The following is a 25,392-nucleotide window of genomic DNA, read 5'->3' as shown; positions in this document are numbered from 1 at the left end:
TAATAATAATAATAATAATAATAATAATAATAACAACAATAATTATTATTATTATTATTATAACAATAATAACAACAACAACAACAACAACATATTTAACAGTGTATTAACTTTGTTTATTACTTACCCAATCTTTTTCTGCTTATGGTGTACACCAACTCCGACCTTCTTTGAAGTGCATCTGCCTCCAACCCTTAATATGTTACGGGCTTAGTCCTTGTTCAAGTTATAATACCCAAAATCAACGAACCTTAATCAGAAAACATGAGCAAAATCAGTTTCATACAAACAAATTATACACAGAATTGGTTTCATACAATGTAACATCCTAAAAATCCAGGTGAAAATTTTCATTTTTAAAACCAATCCAAAACCCTAAGTGTTTACAAAACATAGTTTCCACAAGTCATAAACATAAATCAGAGTATCCCAAAATCATAATCTCATAAAATCTAGGATGGTGTGCACGACCAAGCATTCGTCTTGTCCTGATCATCTGGAGTACCTGAAACATAAAACTGAAACTGTAAGCATGAAGCTTAGTGAGTCCCCCCCAAAGTACCACCACACAAACATATAACATATATAATCATGCATGCTGGGTCAATCAGTCATCAGACTGGAATACCTTCGGGTCCACAACCTCCCGGTTGGATTATCTCTGGCCCACAACTCCCGATTGGATTGCCCTGGTCCGCAACCTCCCGGTTATATTGTAATACATACTATATATTGGGTCCACAACCTCCCGGTTGGATTACCCATTGCCTACAACCTTCCGGTTAGATTACCCCTGGCCCACAACCTCCCAGTTGGATTGCCCCAGGTTTGTTGACTGGCAACACAAAGTAGTACAATCTCAACCCAACTACACCATGTCAATATATACATCAGATAAACATATAACCAACCAAAAGACAAACAAGAAGATCTACAGATCAATACCGCATAGCATCATCCTATATACCAAGATATAGATCTAACATATCATTACAAAATATCAACACCGTATATACCAGGATACAGATCTAACAGATCACTACAACATATCAACATCCTATATACCAGGATACAGATCTAACAAATCACTATAGCATATCAACATCTTATATACCAAGATACATAACCAAGTGGGCCGTCATTGGTGCCTTCGACCTGCAAGTACAATGAGGAAACTCACCTGAATCGAAGAACCTTGAAACACTACGATACTCTCCCTTCTGCACTGCTTGCTCCTGTGATTCCACTAACACCAAAACCAGATAAAATATTAATCAACAGTCTAAAATCCTCAAGTTTGACCCAGAGTCAAACTTCGTCAAAAAGTCAACGGTCAACGAAAGTCAAAGTCCAGGACAGCTGAGTACGCCTAGCGTACGCGGCCTGTTCCCACTCCCTCATTAAGCACTTAATTCCTTAAGGTATTTCGTCCAGAGCTCAGATCAAGACTCAAAGCATCAACTTAAGTCATAAAGTTTCCACCTTTATAACTTTCCATGGCTAGAAAAGGTCCGAAAGCCAAAACCCTAACTTATTAATCCAATAAGACATCATAATTCTTGCATGGAAGGGATAGAAGGGACAAGATCACATTTTTATGGTTCCTAATAACTCCATAAAGGATAAAGTTTCAAACTTTATCCATTAGAATGGTCCAAACCACCAAGATCTAGTCTTTAAGTCTCCAAGGGACCAAAAGTGCATCTTTTTCAACTTAATACATTAAGTCCAAGTCCCCAACCTTCTGATCTGAATCAATATGATTTTTAGATGGATAAAGTTTCCAACTTTATCCATGACAAGGTCACAAACTTTCAAGATCTAACTTTATACACTTAAAGTAACCAAAGAGCTCATAACACCCAAAACTAGCTAAATCTAACAAATGCCTCATCAAGATTCAAACTTTATACATCTAGAAGAAAGATCAAGGTGAACAAGGTATGCATCTAGATGCTCCAAAGCAACCAACACTTCTCCAATGAGCTCCTTTTTCTCCAAGATGCACCAATACACCTTCTTTTTGCTCCCAAGGCTCAAACTAGGGTTAGGGTTTCAAAGGAGGGCGTTGGAGAGGGGGAGGCTGAGAATGAAATGGGTTTGGGGAAGTTAAGGAGCTTAAATATGTCCCAAACCATGAAAATAGGGTTCGGGTTCTGATCGCGTACGCCCAATGTACCAGGGATGCCTAGTAAGCTCAGCGTACTCGACTAAGCCCAAAACCTTCCTAACTTCTAAAGGTCATAATTTCTTCGTTCCAACTCTGTTTTCGACGATCTTTATATTCGCGGAAAGGTATTGAAGAGCCCCACAATATTATCTAGATATATTGGACTAAAAAAATTCTCGAACAGAAATCCATATTTCATTTAAGACCCCAGCCTATGATGTTCCCTTTCCTACTCTTTGGCATGAAACACAATTCAAAGATTAAGATCTCGCGACCATCATTTCCTCCTTCCAAAAGGTCTATAAATTATCTCCTTAAGGCCCAAAACCTTTACACAATCGTCTTCCAGCCCATGGCCCTGAAATAAGAAATGACCGGAAACATGGTGTTACATACAAACATACAAAACATCTAAACATCAGCAAAAATAGATTTCCCACCAAAATTAGAAAACAGAAAAAAAACAAAAATCATGATTGGAAACCAGTGAACTTACCTCCGGTGTAGGGATTGACGACGGTGGTCGGCGATGGTGGCGATGATTGGTCCAGTGATGATGACTGGTTCGGAAAAAAAAACCCCAAATGTGCAATCAGAAACAAAGAAGAAAATAGGTGAAATCAGAAACAAAGAAGAAAAGAAAGACCAAGAAACATACCTGATCGTTGTCAGTGAAAGGGAGTGGCCAGAGCGGTTGTCAGATTATTATTTTTTTTCTGCAAAATTAAACCCAAAATCCTTAAAAACACCACAAACATTCCTAAAAAATTATAAATCAAGAAAACACGAAGGAATGAAGAAGTCACTGGTTAAAAACCGGTGGAATGCGTCGGAGTCGAAAGTTTGTCGAGAGATAATATGGAGAAATATGGCGTCTATGAATGGGATCGATTAGGGTAGCTGAAGAAGATGAAACCCTATGCTGACTACATGTCGTCGACATAGGGTTAATTAATACAATGTCCTTTGGTTTTTTCCTGCTTAATATAAAAACATATTAGTAAACAGGTACTAACGACAAGTTGTCAGCACACATGTCACACAGATCCACCTCCCTTTATACGAATGACTTGTTGTTTGGATAGAGGTTGAAAAAAACGAATTTGTTTCAATTTTATTTGCAACACTACTAATAAAAAATAGAAATTATTTTTATTAAATCTATAATGATGAGTTGTCGTCGGTATAAATTTTCATAAACTCGAGTTTTTTTTTATTCCCGCGCGCTACCTACTCTGACGACATGTCGTCGCCAGAAAAGGTGAAGTCAATGGCACTTGTGTAACGTCCTAAAAATAGGACCAAAAATTTCGATTTTTAAATTGATAAAACCATTATCCAAAACAACATCATGAAAACCATAGTGAATCAGAGTGTATCAATAAACATCCAAGTACATCAGAGTAATACAAAAGGCAGAACAATATGGTGTGTGCATTGCAATCATCCCAGGCTCTTCCCATCCGAATCAAAAGTACCTGAAAGATAAACTGGAAACCATAGGCATAAAGCTAAGTGAATTCCCCAAAATACCACATACTATACATATAAAACATATAATGGGCCCCGCCCGACATCGGGCTCCGCTCGGTAACTAGATATGTCACTCATCAGGCACCGCCTGGCATCAGGCCCCGCTCGGTATACATATAAACATATAAACATATAATCATACAAACACATGCGATAATCACAAAGATAATAGCATGCAGAATAGTAATCTGCCCCCGCCCGGTAAAACATATACACATAACACATACAAGAGTCACGCAGACAACTAGCATACTAACATATTAAACCATGGGCCAACATTGGTGCCTTCAACTCGCTAAACACAGTGAGGAAACTCACCTCACAGTTTGAAAGATTAACTGCACTGATCGCTGCTCCAAAAGCTGTCTCTACCGGACGCCTATACAATTAACAGAAACCCAAGTCTCAAACTATAATCAAATTACTCAAAATGCCCTTAGGTCAAACTTGGTCAACCCTGGTTAAAGTCAAAGCCAACAGTCAAGGTCCAAAAGTCAATATTTCTTCCCAGCGTACTCTGATGTTGACCAAAAACGGGGTGCTAACCGTGTACGTGCAACGTGCCACCAGGTACGCCTAGCGTATGCAATCCAGTCCTAAAACTCCATTAAGAGCTTATTCAATTAAGCCCTTACGTCCAAAACTCAGATCCAAGCCCAAAATGATGTCCTAAGTCATAAAGTTTCCAACTTTATGACTTTGCATGGCTATAAAGTGATTAATTTCCAAAACCCTAAGTTGTTAACCCAATAAGACATCACAACTCTTGAATAGAAGGAAAAAAGGGCCAAGATCACATTTTTATGGTTCATAATAGCTCCATAATGGATAAGGTTTCCGACTTTATCCATTAGAATGGTCCCAACAAACAAGATCTAGTCTTTAAGTCTCAAAGGGACCCAAAAGTACATCTTTTTAAACTTAATCCATTAAGTCCAAGTCTCCAACCTTCAGATCTGAATCAAAATGATGTTTAGATGGATAAAGTTTACAACTTTATCCATAACAAGATTACAAACTTTCAAGATCTAAACTTTATGCACTTAAAATGACCAAAAGCTCATAACACCCAAAACTAGATAGATCTAACAATTTCATCATCAAGATTCAAACTTTATACTTCTAGAAGAAAGATCTGTTGGATTAGTGTCTAAGTCCATAACTATATTTGGTATGCACTTGACCCGGTTGTAACATGGTCCTTTTGAGTTGCCTTCACACTAGTGACTAGACACGATGACTGTTGAGGAGAGAGGCTGATTTATTGTTAAGAATAATAAATTAGGGTATAAATATGATTTGTTAATATATTATATGAATAATATATTAATTTGGAATCATATTATTATTTAGTATTTAATCAGAAATTAATTAGGAATTAATTTTGGGATTAAAGGAATTAATTAAAGTGTAGGGACTGTTTTGTAATTATTTGATAGTTGAGACTTTGGGCCATTGGATCACCTTTATTAAGGCTTGGCCGAAAATCCTAGAAGTATCTAGGAGTTTTCATCCAAGGGCTTAAGGAAAGGAGTCCATGGGTTTGCTTAGGCCCTAAGGTAAGGGTTTAGGGTTTCCACCTTGAAACCCTAGTTGACTTCAACTATAAATAGCACCCTAAGGCACTCAAAATCGGCAACCCTTGGAGAAAACCTAGTAGAGTCGATTTTGTTAGATAGTTATCCTCCATCCTCTCTCTCATATTCATCCTTTCACTCAAGTGTGTTTGTGAGTCATTAGAGGTACTACACGTGTGGTACTTGCTTTCAAAGCTAAGGAGATTCAAGAAACAAGTTGTTATTACTACATAACAACAAAAGGTATGTGTTCTATTCTTCTATGTGAATTTCGAAAATTGTAGAAGCATGTCAGGTTTCTTTTTGTGTTCATAAAGTTGTATGTCTAATAGTGAAAACATGATCCAATTAGGGTTGCATGCACACATAGGATTGTTTGTGTAAAACCCATCAGTGGTATCAAAGCTTTTGGTTTTGTTTTCAATTAGATTTAATACAAGAGTATGAATTTGACAAATTAGGGGTTATGGCTAATAAACCCTAAAGGGCTTGATTTTCGAAATTAGGGTTTCTAAACCCTAGTTTTCGAAATTTTGCTAGGGTTTCCCAAACCCTTTCCTTTAGCCCCAAGATTTCGAATTTAGGGTTGTCTAACCCTACAGTTTTCGAAATTGCCTCCTCCCTAAGATAAGATTCCTAAATTTTAGGGATTTGGATATTGCCATATCTTGTAATTATCCCTTTAATTGTTTAAAAGGTAATTAAAGATTTTTTGAATTATCCCATCCCAAATTTCGAATTTCTAGGGGATTAAGGGATTAGGTTAAATTAATTGTTTAATTTAATAGATAATCCTCCAAGATTTAATAATTCAAATTAATTGTTTAATTTTGGGATAATTATTAAATCAAAAGTTTTAATATTTAAAATTTTAAATTAAAAGGTCTTAATTTTCGGAAATTTTAAATTTGATTAAAACTCTAGTATTTTGAAATGTTTAAAATACACCCTTATACTATTATAATATTATAAGATTAATAATTATATATATATATATATATATATATATATATATATATATATATATATATATAAGATTAAGATAGTCTTACCGTTAGTAGGCGTCATTCACGAAGCCGATCTATAAGGGGGGTATAAGGTTATGGCCTATAAAATGACCGTTTAATGGGTGTTCACTCTCACCCACCGCTTCCTTGATTGGTGGAGGGTCGTTAGCCGAACGGGTAGGATAGGGCAAACTAATTTCTCATTAAAAGTATAATGATTAATAAAGTAACTAAATGTTTTCAATTAATAAAGTAACTAAATGTTTTCATAAATTTCCCAATCTTAGTTACTTTAGGAAAAAATGTGAATTTGATGCTATTCCATGAAATTGCACTTTGTACCCTTGTCGAGACGTTAGTGGAGCGTGTGGGGTTAACCGACATACTAATTTGGGTCTTAGCAAAGGTGGCAAAGGGCGACTCAATGTTTGTCATAGATCAATGGAGCGTGTATGGCTAACCGGAACATTGATTAGGTGACTGTAACATTGAGGGCAGCATGTACATTTGCATGGTTATTCACACCCTATTTGTGACCCTCGGTATCCCAGTCACAAACTTGAGGGGCATATTGAGATTTAAACATGCCATTGAAAGGTTCAATGAATCTCAAAAGATTTAGGATTTTTCAATACATTTAAAACTTAATCCTTTTCATTTTTCATGGTGGAAATTAGTGAATCGTCATTCACATACCTTCAAATTATTTGTTGTTTAGATTACGACATCCCTCTTCTAAATTGCAAATAATGTTGTTGGATCCTAGCCCTAATTTCTCATTTGGGTGTTTAATTGGGGATTCTTTTCTAATCAAACTTTGTCCCTTTTCTTTTTCAAATGTCGAACTCAAACAACAACAACGTTTCAGGCTCAAACACCTCTGGCTCCTTCTCACTCATGAATTTGTGTGGGAGGGTGATCTTCGATGGGACCAATTTTAATGATTGGATCCGAAACATCCGAATGGTTGCCCGCTATGAGGAAAATGAGTATGTCCTTGACAAGGAGCTCAAGGAGGTGAATGTCAACACTGTTACTCCCGAGGAGATCGTTGACTTTGAGGCCCATGAGCATGATGCCACGAAAGTCCATTGCATCATGCTAGCGACCATGACTGCTGAACTCCAAAAGTCCTACGATGACTACTATCCCTACGAAATGCATTAGGATTTACTTGACAAGTACCACCAGAGTGCGCGGCAGGAAAAGTACGAGATCATTACTTCGATGATCACAACCAAGATGAGGGACGGAGAGTCTGTCACTGCTCATCAGCAGAAAATGCATAGGTATGTCGACCGCCTGCTGAAGTTAAATGTTAACTTCGATGAAGAGCTGTCAATTGACATCATTCTTCAATCACTGCCACCCTGCTTCAATCAGTTTCACATGACCTACCACATGAACAAAGAGGAAGTCACATTGAGTAAACTTCAAGGGCTGTTGAGGACTGTTGAGAGCAACCTCAAACACAAATCTGTTGCACAAACTCCTACTCCTACTGCTGCCCCAGTTCTGACTATTGGGCAAGGGAAGGGTAAGAAGAGGAAGGCTCCTTCAAAGAGCCATCATAAGGGAAAGTCCCATGATGGCACCTCTTCTAGTGGAACCAAGGCCGGTCCCGCTGCACCCACGTCAAAACCAAAGGATGCAGAGTGCTATCACTGCCACGACATAGGGCATTGAAAACGAATCTGCCAGAAGTATCTGCAAGAAATCAAGGATGGGAAGATCAAGCCGTCCTTCGCAGGTATTTACACTATTCAATCTAATGATTCATCACATGCTATTTCTTGGGTACTTGATACAGGATGTGGTTTTCACATTTGTTCTGATTTGCAGGGCCTAAGAAGAAATAGGGATGTGGAGCATGTGAAGATAAACTTGATCATGGGAAACAAAATATCGTCGTCTGTCACCAAGATTGGAGTTTACTCTTTAGTACTTAGTAATGGATTAGGACTAGATTTGAATAATTGTTGCTATTCGTCAGAAATGGCAAGAAACATCATTTCTTTTCATGGTTTGTATAGAAAAGGATTTAGATATTCATTTGATAATGAAAAAGGTTCTATTAATGCTTATCTTAATGGTGTTTTCTATTTTGAAGCATTGCCTTGTAATGGAATATATGAAACTGTGATGGTTGTAGACAACTTAGGAAATGATGTATTGCATATCGAATCTTCCAATAGTTTGGACAAAGCATGCTTGTGGCATTGTCGTCTTGGACATGTCAACAAGAAGCACATAGCCCAACTCCAAAAGGATGGAGTGTTGGAGTCATTCGACCTTAGGGACGATGACGTGTGCGAGTATTGTTTACTTGGAAAGATGACCAAGTCACCCTTCACTAGTACTTGTGACAGGGGTGAGGGTTTATTGGATCTTATACACACCGATGTGTGTGGGCCCTTTAGATCCACCACAAGGGATGTGAGCCGCTTTTATGTGACTTTCACCGATGATTATATCAGATATGGGTATATCTACTTAATCAAGCACAAGTCAGAAACCTTTGAAAAGTTCAAAGAGTTTAAGCAGGAAGTGGAGAATCAGTTGGGCAGGAAAATCAAGATGTTTCGGTCCGATCGAGGTGGAGAGTACCTAAGTCTTGAATTCCACGACTACCTCAAGGAATGCGGAATCGTTTCGCAATTGACGCCACCTAGGACACTACAGTTGAATGGTGTGGCTGAGAGGCGTAATAGAACCTTGCTAGACATGGTTCGTTCCATGATGAGTCGTGCTTTGCTACCTATCTCATTCTGGGGGTATGCCTTAGAGACTGCCGCCCATATCCTTAACTTAGTCCCTACAAAGAAGGTTGCCAAAACACCTCACGAGATGTGGACAGGGAAAGCTTCCTCGTTGGCACATATCAAGGTTTGGGGTTGCGAGGCTTTCGTAAGACGATAGACTCACGACAAGCTCGAACCTCGTACTGAGCGGTGTATTTTCATCGGCTACCCGCAGAAGTCCTTTGGATATCTCTTCTATAGACCGAGTGACAATGTTGTTTTCGTTGCGAGGAGAGGGGTTTTCCGAGAGCGAGAGCTCACAAGCCAAGGGGACAGCGGGAGGCAAATCGATCTTGAAGAGATTCAAGAGTCGAACGATGAAGGAACCTCTAACGCTGGCGCTCAACCTGAGGAGGAAACTCCGGTTGAACCGATTGACGAGTCCTTACCTCTTAGACGTTCCAGTAGAGTTAGTGTTCCACCTGTGTTGTATGGTTTTCATATAACAAGTGAATGTGATACATTTATTAGTGACAGTACACTGATAAATTTGGACAAACCTAACAGCTACAAGGAAGCCATGGCAGGCCCGGAGTCTGCAAAATGGAAAGAGGCTATGGACAGCGAGATTCAGTCCATGTATGACAACCAAGTCTATAATTTGGTTGACAATGTGCCAGGTCGTAAGACAGTCGGGTGCAAGTGGATCTTCAAGAAGAAGACTGACATGGATGGGAAAGTGCACACTTATAAGGCGCGATTGGTTGCGAAGGGCTTTACTCAAACTCCCGGAGTTGACTATGATGAGACCTTCTCACCAGTTGTGAAGATAAAGTCTATTAGGGTGATGCTAGCCATTGCTGCGTTTCATGATTATGAAATATGGCAGATGGATGTCCAAACCGCTTTCCTTAATGGGAAGTTGGCTGAGGATGTTTACATGAGTCAGCCAGAGGGTTTTGTCGATGAAAAGCATCCTAATAAAGTGTGTAAGCTAGAGAAATCCATTTATAGATTGAAACAAGCATCTCGCAGATGGAATCTTTGTTTCGATGAGAAAGTCAAAGAGTTTAGCTTCATGAGAAGCGATGATGAATCATGTGTATATGTCAAATCCAGTGGGAGTATAGTTAGCTTCCTCGTATTGTATATCGATGACATACTGCTCATAGGAAACGACATCCCGACCCTGCAGGAAGTCAAGTCCTGGCTTGGGAAGTGTTTTGCTATGAAGGACCTCGGAGAGGCTACCTATATTTTGGGAATAAGGATAGTGAGAAATAGGAGTAAAAGACTAATAGGACTTAGTCAGAATACTTACTTGGAAAAGGTACTAAAACATTTTAGTATGGAGAATTCCAAGAAAGGGGAGTTACCAATCCAAAGTAATGCCAAGTTGAGTAAGACTCAAAGTTCGAGTACCGAAGTCGAGATAGAAGAGATGAGCCGAGTACCTTACGCTTCCGCAGTTGGCTCGATCATGTATGCTATGACTTATACTCGCCCTAATTTGGCCTTCGCTTTGAGCATGGTCAGCAGATATCAAGGGAACCCTGGCAGAGCACATTGGACCGCAGTCAAGAATATTCTTAAGTACCTTCGGAGGACCAAGGAATGGTTTCTAGTCCTCGGTGGGAGTGATGACTTAAGGGTGCGAGGGTATTGTGACGCCAGTTTTCAGACCGACCGAGACAACTACCGTTCTCAGTCAGGCTGGTTCTTTACCCTAAATAGAGGAGCAATGACTTGGAAAAGTTCCAAGCAGGAGACCATAGCTGATTCAACGTGGGAATCAGAGTACACAGCGGCGAGCGAAGCATCAAAGGAGGCAATATGGTTGAAGAACTTCATCGGAGACCTTGGAGTTGTACCATCCATAAAGGAGCCTATGGAGATATTATGCGATAATGAAGGAGCAGTTGCCTTGACCAAGGAACCGAGGGATCATGGCAGATCCCGACATATCGACAGGAAATATCATTCTATTCGACAACGGGTGGAAAAGGGACTCCTCGTAGTGAAGGGGGTATCGTCAGAGGATAACCCAACATATCCCCTTACGAAGGGACTGAGTAGGTTTAAGCATTTGCAGCACGCTAGGAGCATTGGGCTGAAGGACAATATTAGTTTATATTAGATAGTTTCGAAACGTGTAATAGTTAAATTGTAATTGACATTTGATGATTAAATAAAGGAGTATTATTTATGAGTAAAGTTACTATCTTATGTTAATTGTTTACCTATTTTTTCACTTTGCATGTTTTGACTTCCTGAATAATAAGATTATTCGAACAGTCCACAGTCGCTTATACTTTGGAAGTAGGTATAAATGAAGACTGTCGTGAATTGGTTTGTAGAATGTCTAAAGTGTATTATACATAGCAAAAGTATGATGCAACGTTCATGAGTGCTTATGAATAAGATTTGAGCATTGGATTAGACCCATGCTTGCTGGAATCACTTCATGGAATTTATCACGAGTGATCGCAAGACGATAATATCATATGGTCTTGAAACCTAGATATATGGTTTATTGTTTGCAAGTTGGTTGTGCATTGATAATGTGTAAACGCATCAGTAACTTGATGTTATAAAACGCATTATTGTGCATGATTTGATGAGTGAATGGTAAATGCATATAAGTCGAATTTTATCTGTTCCTTTTATCCTAAGAGGGTAAAAGCGATATCTGGGCCCCTCAATGATTTGGTTTGACTTATGTGTCAAGCCCGGTCAGGACTGAATTGATGTGTTCAATTAAGTTCTATGTCAGACAAATCTGAGATTGAGAAACAAACTGTTGGACAATAAGTATGACTATGTTCAATGTAATTGTTTGCACGATATCTAGAACGGAGGACTATACGGTCCCTTATCTAAAGGACATGTTACTGATAAGATCAAAGTTCGACAACGGCTTATGAAAGCTACGATTGCTAATCGGATCCTGAAGTCGTACTTGCATTTGTAGTTATTAGACTTATCCAAGTGGGAGACTGTTGGATTAGTGTCTAAGTCCATAACTATATTTGGTATGTACTTGATCCGATTGTAGCATGGTCCTTTTGGGTTGCCTTCACACTGGTGACTAGACACGATGACTGTTGAGGAGAGAGGCTGATTTATTGTTAAGAATAATAAATAAGGGTATAAATATGATTTGTTAATATATTATATGAATAATATATTAATTTGGAATCATATTATTAATTAGTATTTAATCAGAATTTAATTAGGAATTAATTTTGGGATTAAATGAATTAATTAAAGTGTAGGGACTGTTTTGTAATTATTTGATAGTTGAGACTTTGGGCCATTGGATCACCTTTATTAAGGCTTGGCCGAAAATCCTAGAAGGATCTAGGAGTTTTAGTCCAAGGGCTTAAGGAAAGGAGTCCATGGGTTTGCTTAGGCCCTAAGCTAAGGGTTTAGGGTTTCCACCTTGAAACCTTAGTTGACTTCAACTATAAATAGCACCCTAAGGCACTCAAAATCGGCACCCCTTGGAGAAACCCTAGTAGAGCCAATTTTGTGAGCTAGTTACCCTCCATCCTCTCTCTCATATTCATCCTTTCACTCAAGTGTGTTTGTGAGCCATTAGAGGTACTACACTTGTGGTACTTGCTTTCAAAGCTAAGGAGATTTAAGAAACAAGTTGTTTTAACTACATAACAACAAAATGTATATGTTCTATTCTTCTATGTGAATTTCGAAAATTGTAGAAGCATGCTGGGTTTCTTTTTGTGTTCATAAAGTTGTATGTCTAATAGTGAAAACATAGATCCAATTAGGGTTACATGCACACATATGATTGTTTGTGTAAAACCCATCAAGATCAAGGTAAACAAAGTCTGGATCTACAAGCTCCAATGCAACCAAAACTTCTTCAATGAGTTCCTTCTTCTCCAAGGTGCACCAAGAACGCTCAAAAGCACTTAAAAACACCTTAAGAGAGGGTGTTGAAGAGGTGGAGGCTGAGAATGGAATGAGTTTGGGGGAGTTAAGGAGCTTAAATAGGGCTCAAACTACGAAAATAGGGTTTGGGCACTGATCACGTATGCCCATCATACTCAATTTACGCCCAGCGTACTAGGGATGCCCTAGTACGCCCATCGTACATGTTGAGTACGCCCAACGTATGCGGCTCAACCCAAAACCGCCCTAACTTAAAACGATCATAATGGATTGATGGAGATATAGTTATTGGCTTAATCTCTCGAAAGAGTAATTTGAATCTATATATTTGCAAATCCTTAATATAGACTATAGAAATAGATTTTTAATATAAATTAAAACAGGATTCTCGCCCCCTAATCAATATAATTGTAATTATTCACCAAATAAAAACCTTCATTCTTTTAGATCAGGAATCGGTTTGGGGGGAACCTCGGGGATTGGGTGTTCGAAGATTTCGATGCCTTCTATTCCGGTCAATGAACCGATATTGTGAGGGAGCAGCTAACCAATCTCATTTATCAGAGAAGTCCATCGGTTTAGAGATTAGTTCATGCTCTTTCATCCCTTCGTTCAAGGAGTCGGAGATGGCTTGGCAGCAAGCGTAGTGGCATTCGTTTCAACTCCGATTTCGACGATCTTTATATCCATGGAAAGGTGTTGATAAGCTATACAACCCTATCAACTATCCTTTGCCTTAAAACACACCGAACTTAAATCCAAAATTCATAAAAGGCTCGAACTATCACTTTATAGTTATACCATTAGGCTCCAAAGCACCAATCGAACTCTCGGATCACCTAATCTACATTACCCACACTTAAAGGGGGGGGGGGTCTAGGTCTCTTTCCCAAAGGCCCTAAGCCTTACTATAACTGGTCTTCAGTTTACGACCCTGAATTATGAAACAATTCAAAACAGGGTGTTACCACTCTCCCCCACTTAAATTAGATTTCATCCTCGAAATCATTCCTTACTGCTTCCTCTACCGCTAGACGATCCTGCCCACTTCCTAAATTCCGATTAAAACTGAAAAATCATCCTATACTGATGAACGCCTCCCAAACCTGCCATCCAAGCCCCGTCTTGGTTGAAATTGCTTATACCTCCGAGAGAATGAACCTTAACATGCTACCCTCATCCTAAAAGATAGAAGCCTAGTTGCCCTGCCTGAGAGTTGAAACAACTACCATACTCTTGCCAACTGGAAGACCTCATAACACCGCGATAACCACTCAAAGCATGAACTTCCTGAAAACATGAACCCATCAATTTAATCCCCAGAAGATTATTTACTAGGACTACTGACCATTCATTCATCACACCCACCCTAGTCCCTCGGTAGGAATACCATTCTACTATGCATAAAGAATGCTCAAAATATACCGATAATGAATTACACCAAATCCCCAATTCGTAGGTTGCGCCTAACAACTTCAAATACACGCTTGACTTCCTGACAAGTCATCACCAACATGCTGATCCCATGAGCATAAGGATGGTCAATCCAAAATTCTCACACTGCATCTAAATCCCATGTCAGTTCAGGTGTACCCCTACCTGAAAAATCATTTGAGACATTCACAATAGACTTCATGGCTCAAGATTCCATAACAGATGACCAACATTGATAACCGAACTCCTGATAGACAGCTCTCAAGCAACAAAATTTCATAATGCAAACACTCTGCAAGCGGCTACTGGTACACCACTATCATTACTAACAACCTTTAACTGCCCACATGATCCAAACCAGCTGGTCACCGAATCTCCCGACTCTCACAATGCACTGACACCCAAATAGACCAAGAAAACTAATGATCCGAGACCTAAGAGGTTCAAGCAAAAGACCATCGGGTCTTACCCATATAAATCATAGTCACTGGTTCACAATACATCATGACACCTGCTATCCATTACACGATAAGCTCACGAAACTAAACCGATCTTGCCGACACCACATCCATAGCCTAAAGAATCACGACCGGCCCCACAGGCACTTAAAGATACCCAGCCATCAGTCCACCGACTTGCATGAACCCAAACAACATCCCTCTTAATGCTATCCGAACACAACATTGGCCATACTCTTCTATCATACACAGTTCCTTACACAACACATACTGATATCAATGTAAAACGAGATGAAAACATGGCCGCACACAACTAGAGGAGGAGATAGACAGTCATACTCTTGTCCCGATTCGAAGGTTATAACCCAAATGATCACCATACCAACAATACTAATCAAGAGGTTTCAAGTTATCTTACTCATATGGAAGCTCCGAAAACCTCCCAATCATAAGCGCCTTCTAATATCAGAATCCCATGCGTATGCACAAACAATAATTCCGCCCACTCATGAAACCAATTCTCCATCTAGAAACAAATGAACTACCACACACCTCGCCTAATTCCCTGAAAAACAATTTATCGCGAGCATTACTTATAATTATAAGAAGCATCATTCTCTTAGCCAGGATACATTAGAGACAACAAGAGTTTCTCTTGATGATTCACTTCCCTTGGTTCCTAAACAATCAACTAGCACTTGACCTAACTAATTTCAAGAAAGCAGACCCCTGATCTCATCTCAAAGCAACTGCACTGAAAAAACCCTTTTGTGCATTCTTACGCTACCGTACCCGTCGACAAGAAAACCACAATCTTCTAGACTCATGTCGAGACTACATCTCATCCCTGAAAATCACAAGACCACTCTCTATTTCCTCTGATCACGGAAAAATAGAAGTACATACCCCTGTCGATGATAGTGACATCCCAATCCATCTGCCAATCACTTAATCTCCGGTTGCAATCCTCATGCCATTCATCACACTCACTTCCTTCTTGAGTCCTGCAACTCAACTGTCACTTCTTGAGCAGGGCCCTCCAGACCTAAGAATCAACTACCTTCCACGTTTCTGCATCATTGAAACCCAACAGACTTGGCCACTGAGGCCTAAACAATCATCTGACCCATCCTCAAGCTGGATGATCATACCGGATAAACTGATAAAGGCATAAATACACCGCAACGAATTATGGTGCCAAAACTTGCCACCTTCCTTAACCAATTCCTTAGAATCCCTAAATTTTCCTCGAGTCGAGTATGGATCCTGTGATTCCAGTAGTACGGGCCCAATACTACCTTCCATACCTATCCATACTTTCCTCAAGAATCATCTTGGGTCCTCTAAGTAACCACTGTTGTCCGCATCCCTCCTATCCATTCTTATACACCCATTCTCAAATGAATACCCATCGCTAAATAACATAGGCCAACCCACTACAACACTTCCTAGGCTCTCATAGGTTCCCGACCTCCACCTGCCATCAGCTGCTGAAGAACTCCTAATAATGTCAGTTAATTACTCTATGAATACAATCACATGCATCAAAGCTTAGATAGTTCTTAGAGTGAAAGACTCATCCCTATAACAGTTAGACTCAAACGAGAGCTGCGCAGTAGGGTCAAATCTGTCTCTCTAAGATTATTTAACCTATGTCACATGTGACTTAACATATCCACTTAATAGTTAACTCACATCATCATGAGTCCCACAAAGCACAAAGCAAGGAACATTCGTGCAGTAACACTCCAAGCCACAACCAAACAGAGGACATCTCAATCTCGCTTCCTACCAAAAAAGATTTCAAATCTAGCATAACATCCAATTCATCTTAAGCTACAAGGCATCACATATCAGGCCAATCCATCCACCAAATATTTCCGCAACTGAGAGACGTGAAACGCGCTATGGATCTAACTAAACAACTCGGGAAGATCCAGGCGATAAGCAACCCGACCCACCCATGCTAAAACCCTGAAAAGGACTGATGTACATGGGGAAACCACCACACTACTCCTCTCCGCCAGTTGCATAAGGAACTCCCCCTAACATCCTCTAACTGACTCACAAATACAATATCATATCGCCGTCACCAGATAATTCTTCGAATGAAAGGTCTCATACTACAACGGTTGGACTCAAACAAGAGTTGTGCAATAGAGTTAAAACCTAACCTTCTAAAATTATCTAGTCTCAACAATATGTAACTTAATATACTCACTTACTAGTTAGCTGAGGTTAATGGAAACTCCTAAAAGCACAAAGCAAACAACATTCGAGCATCGAGTAATCGTAACAAGCATAACCTAAACACAAGGCCGGTCCATTGATTTTTACTATCCGGGGCGAGATAAGAATTTTTATGCCCTTATATATAAAAAAACTAGAAAATCAAAAGTGTGGTAAATTTTATAATCAAACAAACAATACAAACAAAACCTACAAAAATCACCTAAAACGATGTTTTCGAGCATTTCTTGAAGCAAAAGGATCTCTTACTTTACAAATATCAATATTTTGTAAAAAATCACTTTCAATACTTACAATTGCTAATCCATTCAATCTTTATCGAGTCATAATACTTCTGAGATACGATTTCAAGAGCTTCAGTTTTGAAAAACTTCTTTCTGTAGAAGCAACCGTAACCGGCACCTTCAACAATATCCTACATGCAACCAAAACATTAGGAAATATATTCATTCTTCTTGTATACTCCATTATTTGAATATATGTCTAAGGACTTTCACTTTTGTATGCTTCATTCGACAACATTTTTTGTAAAATTTGTAACTCAATCAATAAATCATTTCCATCAATATCACATTCTTCACCATTTGTCAAGTTGGACTCAAGATTTAAACAACATTTTTTAATTTATCAACTAAAGAAACTAATTTGGAACCATCAAATATAAAACAAATTCATTTTTTTTTCAAAATCATTAGACATATCAACCGAATCATTGGAAATACTTGATGGAATATTAAAATTATTAACCAGATTATTTTCACTAATATTTTGATTTCTAACAACAAATTTATTAAAAGACCCTCTTAAATGATTAGCCACTTCTTGTTCATTTTTTTTTTCTATTTTGAGCATCCTATTTTGGAAACATATTTAAAACTCAAAAAATATAGTTATAAACACTAAACAAAGAAAGATACAACCTGAACAAGAACACAATGCAGCAGATTTTGAGCAAACCACAATGTCAACTTTCAATACAAAGCAACCCCCTGATTCACATTACAAAAACAAGAAACAAAAACAAAAATAATTAGAAAATATCAACGGAACTTTAGTAATTTGTAATAGAAGCAAGTCTAAAATTTACCTGAAGTAAACAACAAATTAAGGATAAAGATTAAAGGCAACAAATTTCGAACTTAATCAGAGGCAAAACCAAAGCTCAAACAAAGGTGAAAAATTCCTTTTCAATGAAAAATCCAAATCAGAATTGGCAAATAACGTTAAATCATAATCAGAAAAATCGAAATTAATCAAATACAATGAAACACATAAATCATAATCAGATAGTAAAATCGAAAGCAGAAAAAGGGAAGGAGAGAACCAAAGAAGTCACCCAAATCAGAAGAAGACAAAATCGAATTCAACAGTCCTTTTTCATTCAACTTTCAGATATGCCTCCTTATCCTGTATTCAAACGAATTGCTTAATCAGATAATGAACAGATGATGATTGATTTCAGGAAGTTTAGAAATAAATAAGAAACAAACAAAGAAAAAACGAACTCACCGATTTACAGCCTCAATCTCCCAAATCAGTTGAACAGTTGAACTTTAGAGACACTTTCTTCCGTTTTCCTCTTGCTTCAGGTATAAAAAAACGAACCCAATCAAGCATAGTGAATCGTTGATCGAACTCGGAGCGAGAAGCTAGAAAAAAAAATCGATTGAAATCGAACCCAATCAAGCAGGCTAGTAGCATTAGTCGATTTACAGCAAATGAGAATAAGAGAGGGATAGAAATCGGACCAAGAGAGATAGATAGTTCAGCGATTTTTCAGCCTCGAAACACCACAATACGATTTTGAAGGGTTGTCGTTACCGATTTGACGATTGAAGTTCTCAAGATATTTGGCGCTCATGAATCATGCCTCCCGCCTTCACTCCTGCATCCGGACGCGTCTTCTTGGACTGGAGCACATGGACTTCACCTTTGGGCCAATATATATATACATATAGTACAAATTATTGGACAAATATTATGCCCCGTTTTATTTGATGCCTTGGGCCTAAGCCCAATTCGCTCATGTATTGTGTTGGGCCTGCCTAAACAGGTCATCCTATCACTAACTGATAAATACTAGCATGCAAGTCTACAAGCTCATACAGTAGGCATATAAAGGCATCTCTCCTAACATTCTATCATGAAAATCCTGAGTAGATCCTTAGCCTTAACTAGCATGCGATTCGCAGATTCACAAATCAAATCATATCATAAAACATGTATGGGTATTTTGGGAAAACTTACTTGAGCTTGGTCATTTGCATGTACCACACCCTTTTTCTTTTATTAGAAAACCCCTTTTATACAACATTTCGTTTTGAAAAATCTACCATACTTTCCTCAAGAATCATCTCGGGTCCTCTAAGTAACCACCCTGTCCGCATCCGTCCTATCCATTCTTATACACCCGTTCTCAAATGAATACTCGTCGCTAAACAGCGTAGTCCAACCCACTACAACACTTCCTAGACTCTCCTAGGTTCCCGACCTCACCCTGCCATCAGCTTCTGAAGAACTCCCAATAATGTCAATTAACTACTCCGTGAATACAACCACATGCATCAAAGCTTAGATAATCCTTCGAGTGAAAGACTTATCCCTACAACGGTTAGACTCAAAAGAGAGTTGTGCAGTAGGGTCAAATCCGTCACTCTGAGAGTTTTTAACCTACGCCACATGTGACTTAACATATCCACTTAATAGTTAACTCAGGTCATCATGAGTCCCACAAAGTAGAAAGCAAGTACCATTCGTGCAGTAACACTCCAAGCCACATCCAAACAGAGGACATCTCAATCTCACTTCCTACCAAGAAAGATTTCAAATCTAGCATACCATCCAATTCCTCTTAGGCTACAAGGCATCACATATCAGGCCAATCCATCCACCAAACATTTCCGCAACTGAGAGACGTGAAACGCGTTATGGATCTAACTAAACAACTCGGGAAGATCCAAGCGATAAGCAACCCGGCCCACCCAGGCCAAAACCCTGAAAATGACCAATTTACTTGGGGCAACCACCACACTACTCCCCGTCATCAGCTGCATAAGGAACTCCCCCTAACATCCTCTAACTGGCTCACGAATACAATTACATATCGCCGTCACCAGATAATTCTTCGAATGAAAGGTCTCACACTACAACGGTTGGACTCAAACAAGAGTTGCTCAATAGAGTGAAAACCTAACCTTCTAAATCTCAACAATATGTAACTTAATATACTCGCTTACTAGTTATCTGAGGTTAATGGAAACTCCTAAAAGAATAAAGGAAGCAACATTCGAGCATCGGGTAATTGGAACAAGTATAACCTAAACAGGTCATCTGATCACTAACTGATCAATACTAGCATGCAAGTCTACAAGTTCATACAGTAGGCATATAAAGGCATCTCTCCTAACATTCTATCATGCAAATCCTGAGTAGATCCTTAGCCCTAATTAGCATGCGATTCACAAATTCACAAATAAAATCATATCATAAAACATGTATGGGTATTTTAGGAAAACTTACTTGAGCTTGGTCGATTGCATGCACCACACCCTTTTTTGTTTTATTAGAAAACCCCTTTTATAAAACATTTATTTTTGAAAAATCTACCAAACCCTCAGTTTGAGTTCAGACACACCCGAGATTATATGCCCAAACCCCTCAAACTAAGTCTCTGATACCAACTTGTAACGTCCCAAAAATAAGACCAAAAATTTTGATTTTTAAATTGATAAAACCATTATCTAAAACAACATCATGAAAACCATACTGAATCAGAGTGTATCAATAAACATTCAAGTACATGAGAGTAATACAAAAGGCAGAACAATATGGTGTGTGCTTTGCAAACATCTCGGGATCTTCCCTTTCGAACCAGAAGTACCCGAAACATAAATTGGTAACCGTAAACACAAAGCTAAGTTAGTCACCCAAGATACCACATACCATATATATAAAACATATAAAGGGCCCTGCCCCTCATCGATCCCCGTTCGACATCAAGCTCCGCTCAGTAAACATATATGTCAGTCATCTGGCACCGCCTGGCATCGGGCCCCGCCCGGTATACATATAAACATATAATCATACAAACACATGCGATAATCACAAAGATAATAGCATACATAATAGTCACCGGGCCCCCCGGTAAAACATATACACATAACATATGCAAGAGTCACGTAGACAACTAGCATACTAATATATCAAACCATGGGCCAGCATTGGTGCCTTCGACCCGCTAAACACAGTGAGGAAACTCACCTCACAGTTTGAAAGATTAGTTGCACCGATCACTGCTCTAAAATATGTCTCTACCGGTCACCAATACAACTAACAGGAACCCAAGTCTCAAACAATAATCAAATTACCCAAAATTCCCTTAGGTCAAACTTGGTCAACCATGGTTAAAGTCAAAGTCAACAATCAAGGTCCAAAAGTGAATATTTCTTCCCAGCGGAGTACGCCCTGCGTACCAAGAGAATACACCAGGGTACTCTGATGTTGACCAAAAGCGGGGCACTAACCGTGTACCTGCAGTGTACCACCAGGTATGCCCAGCGTACGCAGCCCATTCCCAAAACTCCATTAAGAGCTTATTCCATTAAGCCCTTATGTCAAAAACTCACATCCAAGCCCAAAATGATGTCCTAAGTCATAAAGTTCCCAACTTTATGACTTTGCATGGCTATAATGTGCTTAATGTCCAAAACCCTAAGTTCTTAACCCAATAAGACATCACAACTCTTGAATAGAAGGGATAGAAGGGCCAAGATCACATTTTTATGGTTCATAATAGCTCCATAATGGATAAAGTTTCCAACTTTATCCATTAAAATGGTCCCAACAAACAAGATCTAGTTTTTAAATCTCAAAGGGACCCAAAAGTGTATCTTTTTCAACCAAAATAATTAAGTCTATGTCTCCAACCTTCAAATCTGAATCAAAATGATGTTTAGATGGATAAAGTTTCCAACTTTATCCATAACAAGGTCACAAACTTTCAAGATCTAAACTTTATACACTTAAAAAGTGCCAAAAGCTCATAACACCCAAAACTAGATAGATCTAACAATTTCATCATCAAGATTCAAACTTTATACCTCTAGAAGAAAGATCAAAGTGAACGAAGTCTAGATCTACAAGCTCCAATGCAACCAACACTTCTTCAATGAGTTCCTTCTTCTCCGAGGTGCGCCAATAATCCTCCAAAGCACTTAAAAACACCTTCTTTTTGCTCACAAGGCTCAATCTAGGGTTAGGGTTTGAAGAGAGGGTGTTGGAGAGGTGGAGGCTAAGAATGGAATGGGTTTGGGGGAGTTAATGAGTTTAAATAGAGCTCAAACCATGAAAACAGGGTTTAGGCATTAATTGCGTACGTCTAGCATACTCAATTTACGCCCAACGTACTAGGGATGCCCTAGTACGCCCATCGTACATGTTTAGTACGCCCAACGTACGCGGCTCAACCCAAAACCGCCCTAACTTCAAACGGACATAACTTCTTCGTTTCAACTCCAATTTCGACGATCTTTATGTCCACAGAAAGGTGTTGAAAAGCTCTACAACCCTATCATCTCTCCTTTGCCTTAAAACATACCGAACTTAAATCCAAAATTCATAAAAAGCTCAAACTATCACTTAACGGTTATACCTTTGGGCTCCAAAGCACTAACCGAACTCTAGGATCACCTAATTTACATTACCCACGCTCAAAAGGGGGTCTAGATTTCTTTCCCAAAGACCCTAAGCCTTATGATAACTGGTCTTCGGGTTACCGCCCCGAATTATGAAACGATTCGAAACAGGGTGTTACAACTTGGTCAACCCTATGCCAACAACATGTCGTCGGTATAGCCTGACTTTTATCGATGACTTGTGTCGTCGGCACAAAGGTATTTTCTTGAAGTGTTTCTAGTTAACCACATAGATCTAGAAAATAATTTAATCATAATAGTGATTCTGATCACAATAGGTGAAAATGGTATGATCTTTATTTGATCGGTTCGCATATACCCACTACAAGAATTAAAGGCATTAGCGGCTACAATTATTATTCGTGGCGACTCTAACAATAGTCGTTGCTGATAGTGGTTGTCACCGCTATTAACGTCACCACTAATGTCTTTAGACCACGATCCGCCTTAAGATGATACGGTAAGCCCTATCCGATGACTAGGCTAAGTTTTAGTGGCGAGTTTTGTCGCCGCTTATAAACTCTTTTCTTGTAGTGATCATAAGCCAACCAATCCTATAATTAATTTCATTATGCTTAATTCATGATTTAACTAAAATATAATAATACAATCTAGTTCTACTCGATATACAAGTTATATCTTAGAGGGTGTTTGTCTGATCATCTAAAAATGACATTTAAGGTATTCAATAAACCAAAAAAAAGTGTTTGGATATAGAAAAATACATTTTAAAACAACTTTTTGTTTAGTCTTTGAAAAAAAGATTTCAAAAAGTCATAATTTTAACTTTTTGAAGATTCTTATGAGTTGTTACTTATTAGGTTTACAAATAGATAAAAGATAAAATTATACCAAACATTTTTTAACTTATTCATTTTTTAACTTTTGCAACTATAAAACTAATCCAAACATTTAAAAAAATTATTTTTCTATATTCATAAGTCAATAAACACTTTTTAAAAAAATCATTTCTCACATTTATATAACACGTCCACTTAATTAACAAATAACACAGCATAGAAACTTTTTACATTAGCAAACAAAACGAATGACACGAACATACTATTTTCACATTCATATATAAAAGACGTTTTACATCGATATTATATGAATATTTAAGCTAATAAAACCAGCTAGAAACAACAATAAAAAACTGAATCTTAAACACGAGCTATGATAAGATTCATACATTAAAAACAATATAATACATATGATAGAAGTACTCACTAACATAAGGTTTGTGAGTTAGATATATATAGCAGACACTCATGAATCAAAGTAAATACTCTAGTAATTAATCAAGATTGATCAATGTGATCATTCACGCTCAAAGGGTCCATTGGGGTCGACTTGCTTACACAACCCTAAATACGTCAAGAACAGAACCCTATCTTTGGCCCCGGTCCGATGATTCTTGGTATGCTTACAGAAGTACTTCAACTGCTCCAAAGTACAACACCCAAGCATCTGTCCAAGAAGCAAGAACAGCCAGTTAATCTCTTTCTTCTTCTCTGCCATCACTGGCTTCATAACATTATCTTGACCACAGTGATTGCACTTTGGTAGAACCGGATTCATCCATGTCGCCGGAGCTCTTTCACGGAACTTATATTTGTTCTCCGCAACATAACATGCAATGTCATGAAACTTTTGTTTCAGATCGTATTCGATCTTGTACTGCCTATCACATCGCTTGCAGTGCACGTCGCCAGAGATGACGTTGATACCGGCGTCCGTCAGGTGTTTGATGCTGTGGACAGTGGCACGGTGGTTGGTTGCCCATGGAAACGGCGGCGGGATAGTTGGCGATTTACCATGACGTGGAGCTTGCCTTCCATTTCTACGGGAGCGAGGTGCAGCGGCTGGTGGAACTACCGGCAGCGGCAGTGAAATAGTGTAGTTTAGTGGGTCGATTTCAAGGTGAGAAGTAGCTGGTGTTGCCTCCATTGATATAGCTTTAGAAGAACATTTGAAACCCCTAGCAGATGGATCGATTTCAAGGCGGGAAGTAGCTGGTGTTGCCTCCATTGATATAGCTTTCGAAGAACATTTGAAAACCCTAGCAGCAGATGGATCGATTTCAAGTCGGGAAGTAGCTGGTGTGGCCTCCATGATATTGCTTTAGAACATGCATTTGAAAACCCTACTAGATTAAATAGGAACAAATGAGAAAAATTAGGGATTATATACACATATTTCAAATTTCAAATTATTTATCTTTATCTCTATCTTCTTATGTTTTTTTTTTTTTTTTTTAATTAAAATCTAACTAATCTAGATATGTTTTATTTAAATGGTTTAATTACAAAATTTTTGAAACCTAGCTAAGAAATTCCAGATTTTAATATTAGATAATCTAATTTTAATGCTACAACTTATATCATATTATACAATTCAAGTTCAGAAATTACTTTTCTTACTTTTGGAACATTATGTTTTACTTCGTCCACGTTAAAAAGACCAACTGATGGAAGCTTCATATTTAAAATTTTACCTTTATATATTTTCATATGGGTATGAATTCGATGAGTCAAGACCGTGAAGAATTACCACATATCAATTAATTAATGCAATACAATGCATGTTTCTGTTGTTTCGGAATTCCAGTTGTGTC

At 38.5% G+C, this 25,392-nt stretch overlaps 1 protein-coding gene across 1 annotated transcript; it reads right to left on the bottom strand.

The window, feature by feature from the left end:
- Positions 1-24,095: 24,095 nt before the first annotated feature.
- LOC145127491 (uncharacterized) lies at positions 24,096-24,890 on the bottom strand. The gene has a single exon (XM_079062680.1). The coding sequence runs from the start codon at positions 24,888-24,890 to the stop codon at positions 24,096-24,098; it is 795 nt and encodes a 264-aa protein (XP_078918806.1).
- Positions 24,891-25,392: the final 502 nt, after the last annotated feature.

The sequence above is a fragment of the Lactuca virosa genome, chromosome 7 (genome assembly GCF_052849685.1).
Source record: "Lactuca virosa cultivar CGN04683 chromosome 7, Lactuca_virosa_CGN04683_v6, whole genome shotgun sequence".
NCBI lineage: Eukaryota > Viridiplantae > Streptophyta > Magnoliopsida > Asterales > Asteraceae > Lactuca > Lactuca virosa.
This window is presented reverse-complemented; position numbering and strand designations above follow the sequence as displayed.

Excerpts from the sequence above, each read along its gene's own strand:
- LOC145127491 (XM_079062680.1), bottom strand. The coding sequence starts at position 24,890 with ATGGAGGCCACACCAGCTACTTCCCGACTTGAAATCGATCCATCTGCT.